At 37.2% G+C, this 13,394-nt stretch overlaps 1 protein-coding gene across 1 annotated transcript; it reads right to left on the reverse strand.

Annotated features, from left to right (window-relative positions):
* Nucleotides 1-616: 616 nt before the first annotated feature.
* Nucleotides 617-1,924, reverse strand: LOC110025295. Its single transcript, XM_020725711.1, has 4 exons — nt 1,657-1,924; nt 1,145-1,282; nt 885-985; nt 617-766 (listed from the first exon to the last, which is right to left on the reverse strand). Exons 1-4 carry the CDS (start codon nt 1,922-1,924, stop codon nt 617-619), a joined length of 657 nt encoding a protein of 218 aa, XP_020581370.1.
* Nucleotides 1,925-13,394: the final 11,470 nt, after the last annotated feature.

The raw sequence follows: 13,394 nt of genomic DNA on the forward strand, positions 1-13,394 counted from the left end.
CTCCAATTTTCAACCAAAATGTTCTTTTAAAGTTGTGGATGAGCTTTCCCAAGAGTTGCATAAGCACCCCTTCAAAATTTGGCCTTATCAACCTCAAAAAGAGAATCAAAATTTAGGTACCGATCTCGGAGAAAGGGAATCAAAATCAAATATATATATATATCTTGATGATTATTCCTTTATAAATTTATTTATATATATATCGGTCTTTGCTCGCTAGCCTTTCTCAGAATTAGGACAAATCAAATTTATTTATTTTCTCAACCAACCGCCCAAATCTGTTCATAATTTTGGAAAGAAGTTTCAATATATTATTTTCAGACTGTCATGTCATGAATATCATCTGATATCGAATACAATGTTATTTGATTTCATGTAATCAAACATCCTCTGGAATCATTACTGTGTAGTTCATATATCAAAATACTTTCTTATTCGTCAATACTGAAGATGCATGATTGAATCCAGTCTTGTGTATCATCTAGCTGTATTTTGTCATCAACAAGTGTTGAAATAATAAGTTGTATAAGGACTAACCTCACCTTCTAACATAGCATCAGAATAATAGAAACAATCTCTCATAGATATATATTGAGGCGTGTTGTCTTTAAACAACTTACAACTCAAAAGGCCGCAAGTTCTCGATCTCAAGATCGGGTCTGAACCGGAATGGCACCTTATCCTCATTCATCCTTCTGAGGGTTATTGAAACCCTGGGATACAACACTCCAGGGATGCAGTGTTTGGGCACATTAGCGTCGTTTCCCTTTAATATCAACACAGAGCTCACAGGCAAAGGAATTTCTACATAGCCTTGAAAGTCCTTCACCAATAATATGAATTTCTGTTCCGAACATGATGTTACACTTCTTTATAAATGATACCATGCAGAATGACCTTGCAAAATCATTATGATCGACGTGTAGAGGAATGCAGTCACCAGCTTCATAGATATTAACTATACAGCTGTTTGGAATACAATCTACTGGAAGTATATGCCAAGTCACCAATCATTTGATTATTCTTTTGATGAATGATGGTAACGGGTCGACCTCATCGTGACGAATTATTCCGGGAGGATTTCCTTCTTGATCTTGGGCAAAATTGTAACAACAACCGTATTGGATCGTAACTCTTCCTTTACCTCGTTTCCATTTTCTCGGCTCAGAATATGTCCTTCTTCTCAGCCGACCAGTGTGTCCCATTTCTTGCTCCAAAAAAACACGTTCTACAATGTCGTCCTGTTCACTGCTGGTGAACACGTCGGTGTGCAGTTCCAACCCTTCGAGTATATTAACATACTTGCCCTAAAACCTTTGAAAGTGCTCAAAAGTTTGTTTTCTCACCTTTTCGTATTTCTCCAATTCGTTCTCTGGAATGATCTGCAAAGGATGTGTCTTACTCACGAACTGGCGAATATAAGGTTCAACTTCCATGATTCTTTCCTCAATCTTTTCTTCTTTGAAAATCACCCCTCCTCCAATTTTCATGGGTTGAGGTGGCATTTCAACTGGCTGATCTAGGGTTTTCCCTTTTAATTTGATCATCATCTGGGCAATAGTATCTTTATCCTCCCCTTGTTCTTTCAATTGTTCTAGCATCTTGTGGATACGGTGATTTCGATTCCTCTTCTGTGTACGGTAAGTGTTGCCTTACCTTCCGGCTGATCGTCGGTAGGAGTAGCACCAACAAGCTCGCCTTTAGAGGTCATTATTATTGACTTCATCCGATTAATTGCAGCATTGCTTGATTCGGCCTCGTCAATTTTTTCTAATTTCCTTTTCTTATCAATAATGAATTGATTCTTATTTCTGAATTTTAGCACGGGTTTTTGCTTATAAAACTCATCTTTGTTCACCACAGTTAAAGCTGAGCTTTCGTAATCTAGCTCAATTTGATCGAAGTTGAAATCAAATTCAACCATCACTCCTTCTATAATTTTTTTCTTATCATGGGCAAAACCAATGTCATTCTTGAATGTGAAGATCAGTCTTCCTCCTAACATTCTCCTGCATTAAAACAGGAAAACAGTCAGTATGTCAGACCGGGCTTTTAAGCAAGAACAATATAAATTTTTTTTATATTTTAATGATTTATATAAACATATATATTTATAATGTATATATATATATATATATATTATGTACATATCTTAATTTATATTTATGTATATATATGTACATACATGTATACACGCATTAAGTTTATTATTATTATTCTTTTTTTAAGATCGAACTAAAATGAAAGGAGAAAGGAGAAAGAAACAAAATAATAAAAAAAAAAGAAATCATATTCCAAGTTTTATATATAGAATATATTGAAAAATTAGTTAGTTTTTTTTTTCAAATATTTTCTATTACAAATTTATGTTCGGACCCAGTTGTAATTAAAACACCGGTGCTTCTAAGAACAAGACTTTATTTCTAAAGTTTGCTCTTTCGAAATATCATGATGCATAGTATTTCTTCAGATATCGTCCATTAATGGGAAGCATAGGTCGTTCTCCTTGGCAATTTATCAATTGGTAGGCTCCTCCAGAGTAGACTTTTTCAACCACGAACGATCCTTCCCATGTTGGTTTAAATTTACCTCCTATCTTGTGATGTGCAAGAATAGGTCTTCTAAAGACAAGAACCAATCACCAACTTTAAAAGTCCTGGGGCGGACCAATATTTCATGTGCTTGAATCATCTTGGCTTGATACAATTCCAAATTTTGTTGTGCTACCAATCGTTTTCCTTCAAAACTTTCTAATTCTTCCAGTTGTAATTTGGCATTTTCTTCAGTAGTGATTTTTTTGGTAACGACAACTCTAAGAGAAGGAAGTTGAACTTCTAAAGGTAACATAGCCTCGGACCCATACACAAGAGCGTAGGGTGTAGACTGGGTTGGAGTTCTGAACGTAGTTCTATAGGTCCATAAGGCTTCTAATAACTGCTCGTGCCAATTCCTTTTGTTTCCGTCCCAGGTCTTTTTTAGAATTTGGACGAGAGTTTTATTAAAAGCCTCGGCCAATCCATTAACTCTCGGATAATAGATTGTAGAATAACGCCAATAAATTTTGTGCCTTCTGACAAAATTATTGATCCTCGTGCTTTTGAATGTAGACCCGTTGTCTGAAATAACTTTGTGTGGTGTTCCGAAATGATAGACAATTTGGTTCTTGAAAAACTGTAAGACATGTTGTGCTTTTACTTCTTTCAACGGTATTGCCTCTGCCCACTTTGAGAAGTAATCAGTAGCGGCGAGAATGAACCAATGTCCCTTTGAAGATGGAGGGTCTATAGGACCCACCACATCTATACCCCAACATTCAAATGGTCATGACGCAACTGTCGGGTGTAACACATTTGGGGGGTGGCGTAAGACCACTCCATGTACTTGGCATTGATGACTACTTTTAGCGATTTTCATACATTCGATCATCATTGTGGGTCAGTAATACCCTAGTCTTTTAATTTTCATTTTCATCTTCGAAGCTAACTTATGAGCGCCACAAAGTCCTGAGTGTACCTCTTTAACAATTTCCTGAGCCTCTGTAGCATTCAAGCATCTTAACCACATTTGGTAGAAAGACCTTCGGTAAAGAACATTATCTATTAAAGCATATGATAGGGCTCTCTTTTTTATTTGATATGCTACTGACTTATCATCTGGCAGCTTTCCTGTTGTAAATATTCTGTGAAAGGATGACGCCAGTCTTCTGCGGTTTCGGTAGCTGTCATTATTGTTTCTTCTTTACTCAATTTGTCTAAAGTATCTACATCAATCAGGGACAAAGCCTGAAGTCCTTGAACAGTGATCTTAATTGAATCTTCTTGTGGACATGCAAATTCCTTGGCGAGTTTAGCCAAAGCGTCGACAAGAGTATTTTCTCCCCTTGGGATTCTGTATATTTTCACGTCTGGAATCTGTTCTAATAACTTCATTGTATAACGATGATATTGTTCCAATTTAGGCTTCAAAATTCTGTATTGCCCAGCAACCTGTTGAATGATTAACTGTGAATCTTCGTAAATCTTAATGTCAGTTACACCCATTGATATTGCTAATTGTAACCCTGTTATCAATGCTTCGTACTCTACCTCGTTATTCGTGCACGGTTCTGTCAAATGATAGAAATACCTTAACATCCCTTAACATCCCCCCTTAACATCCCCTTTTCCGGTGTAATGAAGATCAATCCAATCCCTACTTTACCAGGTATTATTGTTTGCAATTCTTTATCTTTTCATGCTGAAGAAGCCCCATCAAAATATGATTCCCAACGTCGAGTCTTCGAGTTTTCCACATCCATTATCTGTTCATCTGGTAAATCATCATTGAGATGGGAACTAGCCGGTAATGGGTGTGCTGCGAGGAAGTCTGCTAGAATCTGTCCTTTCATAGCTCGGAGTGGAACAAAAGTTATATCAAATTGCAATAATACCATGGCCCATCTTGCTAACCTACCGGAAAGCGTTGGTCGGGTCATTAAATATTGCAATGGATTAAAATTTAAGATAAGGTTGACTTTGTGAGAGAGCATGTAATGACGGAGTTTCTGAACTACGAAGATTAAAGCCAAACAATGTTTCTCGATCGAAGGATATTTCATTTTCGCTAGAATTAAATGACAGCTTAAGTAATAAAGAGCATTCTCTTTTCCTTCATCGTTGCCATGGGCTAAGAGAGCTCCGAGGGAGTCATCCAAAGTTGTGGTATAAAGTATTAAAGGTCTGCCCGAAATGGGTGTTGCCAAGACAGGAGGTGCCAGTAGATATTGCTTAATGCTCTCGAAAGCATGTTGACATTTATCATCCCAAATAAACTTTGCATCCTTTTAGTCAACAAGGAAAAAGGTTGACACCTTCCTGACAAATTAGAAATAAAGCATCTTAAATACACCAGCCTCCCATGAAAAGATCGTAATTATTTTAAATTTTTAGGGGGTGACATTTCCTAGATGGCTTTAATCTTACCTGGGTCAATCTCAATCCCGCGGTGGCAAACAACAAACCCTAAAAATTTCCCAGAAGTCACACTGAATGCGCACTTTAGGGGATTTATTTTAAGGTTATATTGTCGTAACCGTTCAAAGAAAATTCTCAAATCGTACAAATGATCTTCTTACTGTTTGCTTTTGATGACCAAATCATCCACATAACATTCCACCTGATTGTGAATGAGGTCATCAAAGATCCTTGTCATCGCTCGTTCATATGTTGCACCAGCATTCTTCAATTTGAAAGGCATTACGGTATAACAATAAACTCCAATTGGCGTTCGGAAAGCTGTAAATCTTTTATCTTCTAGAGCCATTTTTATTTGAGTATACCCAGACGACCCATCCATGAAAGAGAAAATTTCATGAGACGATGCAATATCCACCATCAATTCTGGGATTGGAAGAGGAAACTCGTCTTTTGGGCATGCTTTATTCAAATTTCTAAAATCCACACAGATACGAATTTGTCCATTTTTTTTCTTAACGGGTACTATATTAGCCAACCACGTAGGGTATTGTTCCTCCTGTATGAATTAAGCGTCTATTAACTTCTTGACTTCGTTTATAACTTGTTGTTCAATATCAAGACGCATTCTTCTTGAAGCATGCTTAACTAAAATAGTTGTAGGATCTGGATCTAGGGGATCTAGGCCCAGTTTATGTACTGCAACTTCTGGCGCCAATATGGGCATATCCTCATAACTCCAAGCAAAAAAATCTTTGAACTCTGTCAACAGCTTAAGCATATTCATAGATTCTTCTTCACCATATAGAGAGCTAATAAAAATCGGCCTCGGTTCCTTTTCGGTACCCAGGTTAGTTTCTTGTAACTCATCTACTGTTGATTTAATCTCTTCTTCAAATTCAGGTGGGGCATCATCAATTGTAGATTCTTCATAGTTATTTAGAACTTCCAAACAATATTTTTAATATTCATTAGTAACAACTAAGCAAAATTTTGTATCATCAACGGGCCCTACTATTTCGAATCCAATACCTTGTTTGGAATTAAAGGCTTAATTATCATTTTTTCAAAGTTTCTCAAAGTATTGTGATCGATTTTTTGACCATTGCTTAGGTACCAGACCGCGCTGAGAAAGATTTTGAACACAAGATTTTGAACACAAGGTGATTTTGAACACAAGGTGAATACCAATCAACAGGTAATTCCATTAATTCGGAAGAAAGCTCATCTTCTAGCTCTACATTGATTCCAAAACTAGAGGATGAAGGACCACGATGAAACTTAGTTGCTTTCATACCTGCATTATGTACCTCTTTGACCATCTGACCCTCAATTTTATGAGTAGAAATCGGGGTGAGGGCCATAGTTTGTACATAGCGATTGATCCGATCGTACATTGAACCATAATCACTTTTTTCTTCGTCATCTAAATCAATTTTGAAAAGAGGTTTCTTTTGGTTAATCTTCGTTACGCTTTTCTTTATTTTTTTCATCTTCAGAACTGTATTCCAAACCAATGTTGATGATTGGACTCTTTAGTTCAACAACTTTATCATTCCTTCCACGACCTCGTCCCCGACCTCGACCTCGGATACGAGTTCTAAAGGAACTCTCACCCTCTTGTTGTAAAGGGGTAATAAAAGATTGTTGAATCAATATCGGATGATCTTGCCTTTGTATAGCTTCTGGATCCTTTATGTTTCTTGTAATATCATCTTGAAGCATAACATTCTTTTTCAAAGGAGTATAGTTATTGGCATCTTCATGAATGCCTATTTCATGAATCGAAAATGGTTGTAGATCTCCCTTTATAAAATATTCTTCTCCTTCTAAACAATACTTTATGCATTGGTGTAATGACGAAGGAACCAAACTGTTCTCATGAATCCAGGGTCGGCCCAAGAGAGCATTGAACGAAGTCTCAAAATCAATGATATGGAATTTCGCAGTTGTTACTAATTCTCCAATTCTCATCAGTAATGTAATTGATCCAAGCCCCTTTCTGGTTAGAGCCTCTTAACATCATCTTATTAGCAGTCAATTGTCTTGCGTCTATATCCAAATATGTCATAGTCCGTAAACTCATTATATTAATGGATGCCCCTGGATCCACTAATACTCTGGAGAGCATGAAGTTGCCGATGTTAATAGAAATATACAATATACGATTATGATCAGCGGTCCCAAGTAGCAAATCATCATTTGTGAATGTTATTTTTTCATTTCAAATCATCATTTGTGAATGTTATTTTTGCTTGTTCTCTTAATGAACAAACCTCATCCAAGGAAGTACTAGCAAGTTGAGCTAATCAGATTTTTGGATCTAGCAAAGCTTTTATTAAAGCTTCTCTCATTTCCTTTGATAGGATTAAGGCATCGTATATACTCAACTTAGCAAGTAATTTCCTAAGATGGGCTAGTACATTATAGTCCACCTTAATGCTTGTTTCCTCATCTCCATTTCGGACAGGTGTTTCATCGATCGGTGGGACTGGATTATCCTAAATATTTGTTTGTTTCATTGCATCCTTTGGACCCATTCTCGGAAATACTTTTCCACTTCTAAAATTTATTTCTGTCACCTCTTCTGAATCATGACTTGATCCTAGAACTGCCTCTACATGAGCTGGAGTAACTAATTTCTCTAGGATTCCTTCTAAATCTGAAGACTCCAACTCTATTGCAATCGGCGATCCATGAAATTCAAAAATAGGCGCATCTTCTTCTGAATCATAATTATTATCATCAATATTCTCTCCTGGCTTATTGCCACATGTGTTAGAACTCTATATGATTTGAGAATCATCAGAAAGATTGAGATTAGTTTTGGGATTAGGTGAGACATTCCCAATTATACTATCAACAGAAACAGTCAGAACGTAGCCAAAGTCAAATTCCATAGTATTACGTGCCCCTGCTGGAGCAAAGAAGAAATCATACAAAGTCAGTGGTTTGAGAGATTTCTCCCCCAATAACATAGTAACTAATCTCAGATGATCGAGTTTCGTTTCACTTTTCGGCTTTTCGATGGGTTTTCCGGTCTTCTTCAAATCTTATTCTACCGTAATCGACAATATTAGCTTAACAGGTTCTCGATCTTGAATTGCGGCTTGTACTAAAGTATTTTGAATTTAATTCAGTATTTTCTTTGAAGACTTTGTCCAAATTGTATTCCACCCATCTTCGACTGCATAAGGATCGATCGGAACAATAGGATCAACCGAAACTGTATTGATTGAACCTTGTCCAGGTTCTTTCATATACTCTTTCGGGATCATTATGTTCCCGTCCCTGAGATTATACTGCAACCAATTCTTGAAAGAAAAGCAATTCTCCAGAGTATGTCCAATCATTCTATGATATGGGAAATATAATGGGTGATCTTTCTTATCAACCTCATCGGGCTTCTTTGGTTTTGACAAGCTGAATCCTGGTTTCTTGATCAAATTGCGGAACATTTTACCAACAGCTTCATCTTTAAAAAGATATACTTTGTTCAAGCGCTCTGTCAGGGATGGAATCAATCTATTATTTGTCTGATAAGTCCTCTTTTGGAATGATTGTGTACGGTATTGCTGAGGAGGCTGATGGCCCTGTTGTGGTTATTCAACTTTTATCTCCAATGGCTACTTACCCTTATCAATAGTCGTAACAGTCCCAGACTTTTTCTCAAAGACTTTTGTGGGTCTCTGTTTATCGAATTTCTCAATGAAACCAAGTTGCTTAGCTTCCTCTTGAAGACTCCCGGCTTTACTGAGTAGTTTCTCAAAAGTTTTAATCGTGAACCCCTTAAGGAGGAAAGCATTTGGTCCATGAATACTTTTTAACAAGATTTCAATCGCATGTTATTCTTGAAGTTACGGTTTGCATTTCATGCTTAGAGTGCTTAAATTCCTCCAGCGCAGAATGTAATCCACTAGAGTTTCATCTGTTCTTTATTTCTCAATCACTAAATCACCAACAGTGATATGGTGTCGAGCCCCGACAAATTGTTTAATAAAGAGATCTTCTAATTCTGCAAACTTTTTAATGAAACCATTTGGTAATTCTGCATACTAATCAAATGTCACTCCTGATAGGCTACTGACAAACTGTCGGAGGAGTCGAGCATCATTTCCCCCTGCATTGCAACAACTGGCATGAAAATGTGCCACATGTTGTCGAGGGTTTTCTGTTTCATCAAAAGTTTTAAACAGAGGTGGTACAAAACCCTTGGGATATTGCACAATGGGATATTGCACGGCATCAAATTCTTCAGGATATGGTCTACCCCTTAGAATTGATGCACTGCCTTTGGATTGTATCAAGGTTTCTTTCACCTGCTGTTCTGTCATACTTTTAATGTCTTTTTTTCCGGTATCAAATTCTGGACATGATCTTTCTTACCCTATTCTTCTTTATTAACAGAAGTGGATTCCTTTTTATTATTGTTGATCTGTGCCACATCCGGTTGCCACGCGACGCTCTCTCTTGGGAGACTGTGGCTGGCTTTGTAAAGTCATAATAACAGCCATCATTTCTTCCATTTTTGCTTTCATGTACTCCATCTGCTAATCTTTTTGTTGAATAATCTTTTGCAATATTTCCACAACATTTTCTTCCCCTGGTGCCTCTCGTAAGGATGAAGATGCTTGGGTTCCACCACATTTATTTCGGCGAAATCCTCATCCATATAATCAGTCAAATCCTCTTCATCATCCAATTCATCATCCAATTCATCTTCCCTTTCTTTAGAAAATTGCTTGATGTCTTTTCTGAGTTTTTCCAACTTTAGCTCAATTGGGTCCTTTCTGGACACCTTGAGATCAGTCTGTGATAACTGACAAGCAAAGTTTTCAATGGCGATTGCACTGGGCAACACATCACATGTGGAATTTTCTCTAGAATTTTCCATCACGGGCTCTTCTGTATGTGTAGGTTCAGCGACATTAGGTTACCACACCATCTTCTCAGATAGAAGTATCTTGGGGTCGAGTGACTTATTGGTAACATCCATATGCTTAGAATCGGTGGGCCTTTTGTTTAGAGCGTGTGGGCCCCCTAGTGTCTGAACCAGACACTTTACCAGGTAATCTTTTACTGTTCCTTGATTTTTCTGACCATGGTAAAGGCTTATCTTGTACCCTGGGTACACTTATTCTTGGCCCAAGATGATATTTAATGGGTTTTCATCCCCTAAAATTTGGGGAAAGAATGGCGGTAGGAGTGACGGTGACAGAAATGGGAGGAACACTGGTTCCCAAACGTTCTCTGACAGGAATCCTAGGCGGTCGTGGAGTGGCAGAGGCAGAACTTAAATGATGATCATCTGTACGGACTCTCCGAGAGGTTTACAGAAGCAAACCTTCTCTCCCTTTCCCAATTTTTTTTTTGCAAATTACGAAATAAACTTATTGTTCTTCAGTATCTGTCTCCTCATTTGGGGTGATACAACGCCTCCCATCCTATTAAGGATTCGTCAACAGAGCATATTTCTTTCTTTGCCAGCTTTTCAAAGACCATACAAACTCTCGTTAATGGTACGAATCCTTTCGTCTTTATTTGATTATTACGGTGGTAGAATTGAGACGGTGCAGCAGCGATCTTCTGGACATCCTCTTCATCAAGAGCAGCAGACAGTGGATGAAACCTGCTCCCTCTTAAGAGAGGGGAGGTCTCGGGTAATCCAATTTCTTCATCTTCATCCAAGGAAATCGAGGCAACAACCTCGGCAGCTTTCATTTTCTTGATCTTAGCTATTCTCCAGTTCTTGTTCCTTCTCTGAGTACTGGTCAGAGGTACAAACCTCGAACTAGACCCTATTTTCAACATAGAAGGTGCTGTCAAGAACATCAAACCCTCCACAACGACGGGCTCGTCTTCTACCTGAATCTCCTTCCCTTTAAGTCGAGCGGGGAAAGTGACAGGTGAAGTGACTAGAGCGGTGGGGGTAGTAACAGTTGTCTCTACGATATCCTTGACAATTTTAGTAATCTTTGTAACAGTAGCAACGTTCTTCTCAGCTGACACCCTTTTCAAAGGTGGGAACTCATGTGTCGACTTCATGTTGAATTCTACTATGGGCTCCACCATTTCAGGGATTTTATTTCTCAGTATGGCGATGATAATATCTCCAAACTTAATGTCAGTATTGTCGAATCCTTGTCCAAAGCGAATGACGGCTCTATCAGGCAGTTCGTTCTTGTTTACAGCCAAGTCCATTCCAGTGTCGAAGGAGAAGATTAACTTTGGTGTAGTCATTTTCTATAATTTTAAATTTTTTAGAAATTAGACTCACGATGCTTGCAGTCGTGGTTGCAGCAATCTAGGACAACTATCTTGAATCAAATCAAATCATTCAGCTGGGCATCTCTTTCGAGACTTATTCGAACAAATTTATTTATATATATACATCTTAAGCTTTATTTATAGATTTTAAATAATCAAATCAAAATGTCATAAAATAAAGGAAGAATAGGATGTGTAGCACATGTGTTCGTGATTTAAAAAGAAAACTTCTCGAATCAAACTCAGTCCTACGAATCGTCTCCTAACGTCTCACACCTATTTGGAATCCATTCTAATTAGAATTTAAAGATTCTGGAAGCTTTCTGTTTATGGGTGATTAAACAGTGGCTCCAGAATCAAAGGAAGTTGACAGTACTTACTCAAGGAAGAAATGAGTGAAGTATGTCAACAGAAGAATGATAGTTGGACCCATTAGGGGTATGGGCACACTACCGATGTTTAAAAGAAAAACCTATTGATTAGAATGGAAAGAGGAACCGTTCCCCAGTGGAGTCTCCATAAATTGTCGGCTATTTTGCTTTCAAAGATAAGATTTTAAAATTTAAATTTGGAATTTAATATATATATATATATAATGTAATTTTGGTTTTGTGAAAATGGTATCCTTTATTTTAAAAAAATGATGAGACCAAGTAGACCTCATATATCTAATAGTTTAAATAGCTGAGCACAATACGATAAATGATATATCATCTCAGAGGGTGAACGTATCACTTATTAGTAGGCTTAACTATCTAAACTTAAAAATTTATGACTCTTTTTTGGTCTGCAAAATTTATAGCCGACAAATTCCCCTATCTAATACATAGATTAGATAGGGTTTAGATTAATTTGGGTTCTTTATTCCCTATAGAGGCAAGCCCCTATAGTTAATTACATCTTAGATAACCAAAGTTACCTAAGAAAACTCTTGATAATGATCATAGGTTTTGTATTCAAGAATTTAATGTTCAAGTTTTCACGATTGTTCATAGGAAAAGTCAAATGGGATAGGTTCAAATGGGAACAGTTATTTCCAGAATCCAGAATCCAAAGGAGCAGCGAAAAGTAGGAGATGTCGAATATACTGAAGGAGATTTAGTAACATCTTAAACTAATCTATGGTTTGGCTTTACATCTTTGAAAAAGAAATTATTTGATGTTTCTGCCCTACAATTTATTTAGATGTTCAGGACTTGTATCTGCACGTCATATGCAACTAGCCCGAGAAAATGTGAGGATTTATGTCGTACCAGATAACAACCTCGGAAAGCCTAAAAAGTTTAGGACTTACATCGTACAATATGAAAATCATAGAAAGTCCTAAAAGATAATGTGAGGATTTACGTCATGCCGAACTAACAACCTCAGCGTACTATAGGTATATTATTTAAATCTATCGAAGTTCTGCATAAGCTCATCCCTCCGTCTTTGGCAGTTGTCTCGACCGTTGTCCAGAGATGAATCGTCAACTGATCACATTGTCGTCTCTTTCCGATTAGAGGAGAGAGAGAAGAGAGAATAAAAGAAAACCATGCCTCGAATGGCCTATTCTAGGGGATTGCACAAGCATACTAGAAAGGTAGTAATTAAAGCATGAATACTGGTAAATGTATACAGTACAACAAAGAACAGACAGAGAGACTGTGTTGTAAGATGTAAGATGCGGTAAGAAAATAATGCGGTAAGAAAATACATGAGACATGTAGCAAAGTACAGTACAGTACAAAATTAAAAAAAAAAGAAATCTGCAGAAAATAAAGTGCAAAAATTAAATAAATAAAAGCGTACATAATTAAATTCTGCTGAAGCCAAAATAGATTGCAATTGTATGATATAAATGAGTTAGGTAAACATTTACAGATTATAAAAGAAAAGTTCAATGATGAGCATATGAAAGTCTCAAGATGGAATATTAGATCTTAATTTGGGGATAGGCTCAGACGAGACCCCTTTTCTCTTTATCTCGGTCCCACAGGCAACTGATATATCGAGGTCAACCTATCAACATCAACTAGAGGCCACCAACGAATCACCCCTATAATCAAACACTCTTAAACCCTATCATTTAGTGAATATGTGAATGGAGTAGTATCTGAACTTCTCAAAGTGTGGTGTATTTGTATGTGAGATATAGTATTTGAACTCATCAAAGTGTGTGTATGTGAGATGTAG

Source organism: Phalaenopsis equestris, unplaced genomic scaffold, assembly GCF_001263595.1.
Source record: "Phalaenopsis equestris unplaced genomic scaffold, ASM126359v1 Scaffold000297, whole genome shotgun sequence".
Taxonomy (NCBI): Eukaryota; Viridiplantae; Streptophyta; class Magnoliopsida; order Asparagales; family Orchidaceae; genus Phalaenopsis; species Phalaenopsis equestris.

Excerpts from the sequence above, each read along its gene's own strand:
- LOC110025295 (XM_020725711.1), bottom strand. The coding sequence starts at position 1,924 with ATGGTTGAATTTGATTTCAACTTCGATCAAATTGAGCTAGATTACGAA. Across the intron at positions 986-1,144 it reads GCCGAGAAAATGGAAACGAG|TAGATTGTATTCCAAACAGC; the intron begins GTAAAGGAAGAG and ends ATATACTTCCAG. Across the intron at positions 767-884 it reads TTGCAAGGTCATTCTGCATG|GGAAACGACGCTAATGTGCC; the intron begins GTATCATTTATA and ends TTGATATTAAAG.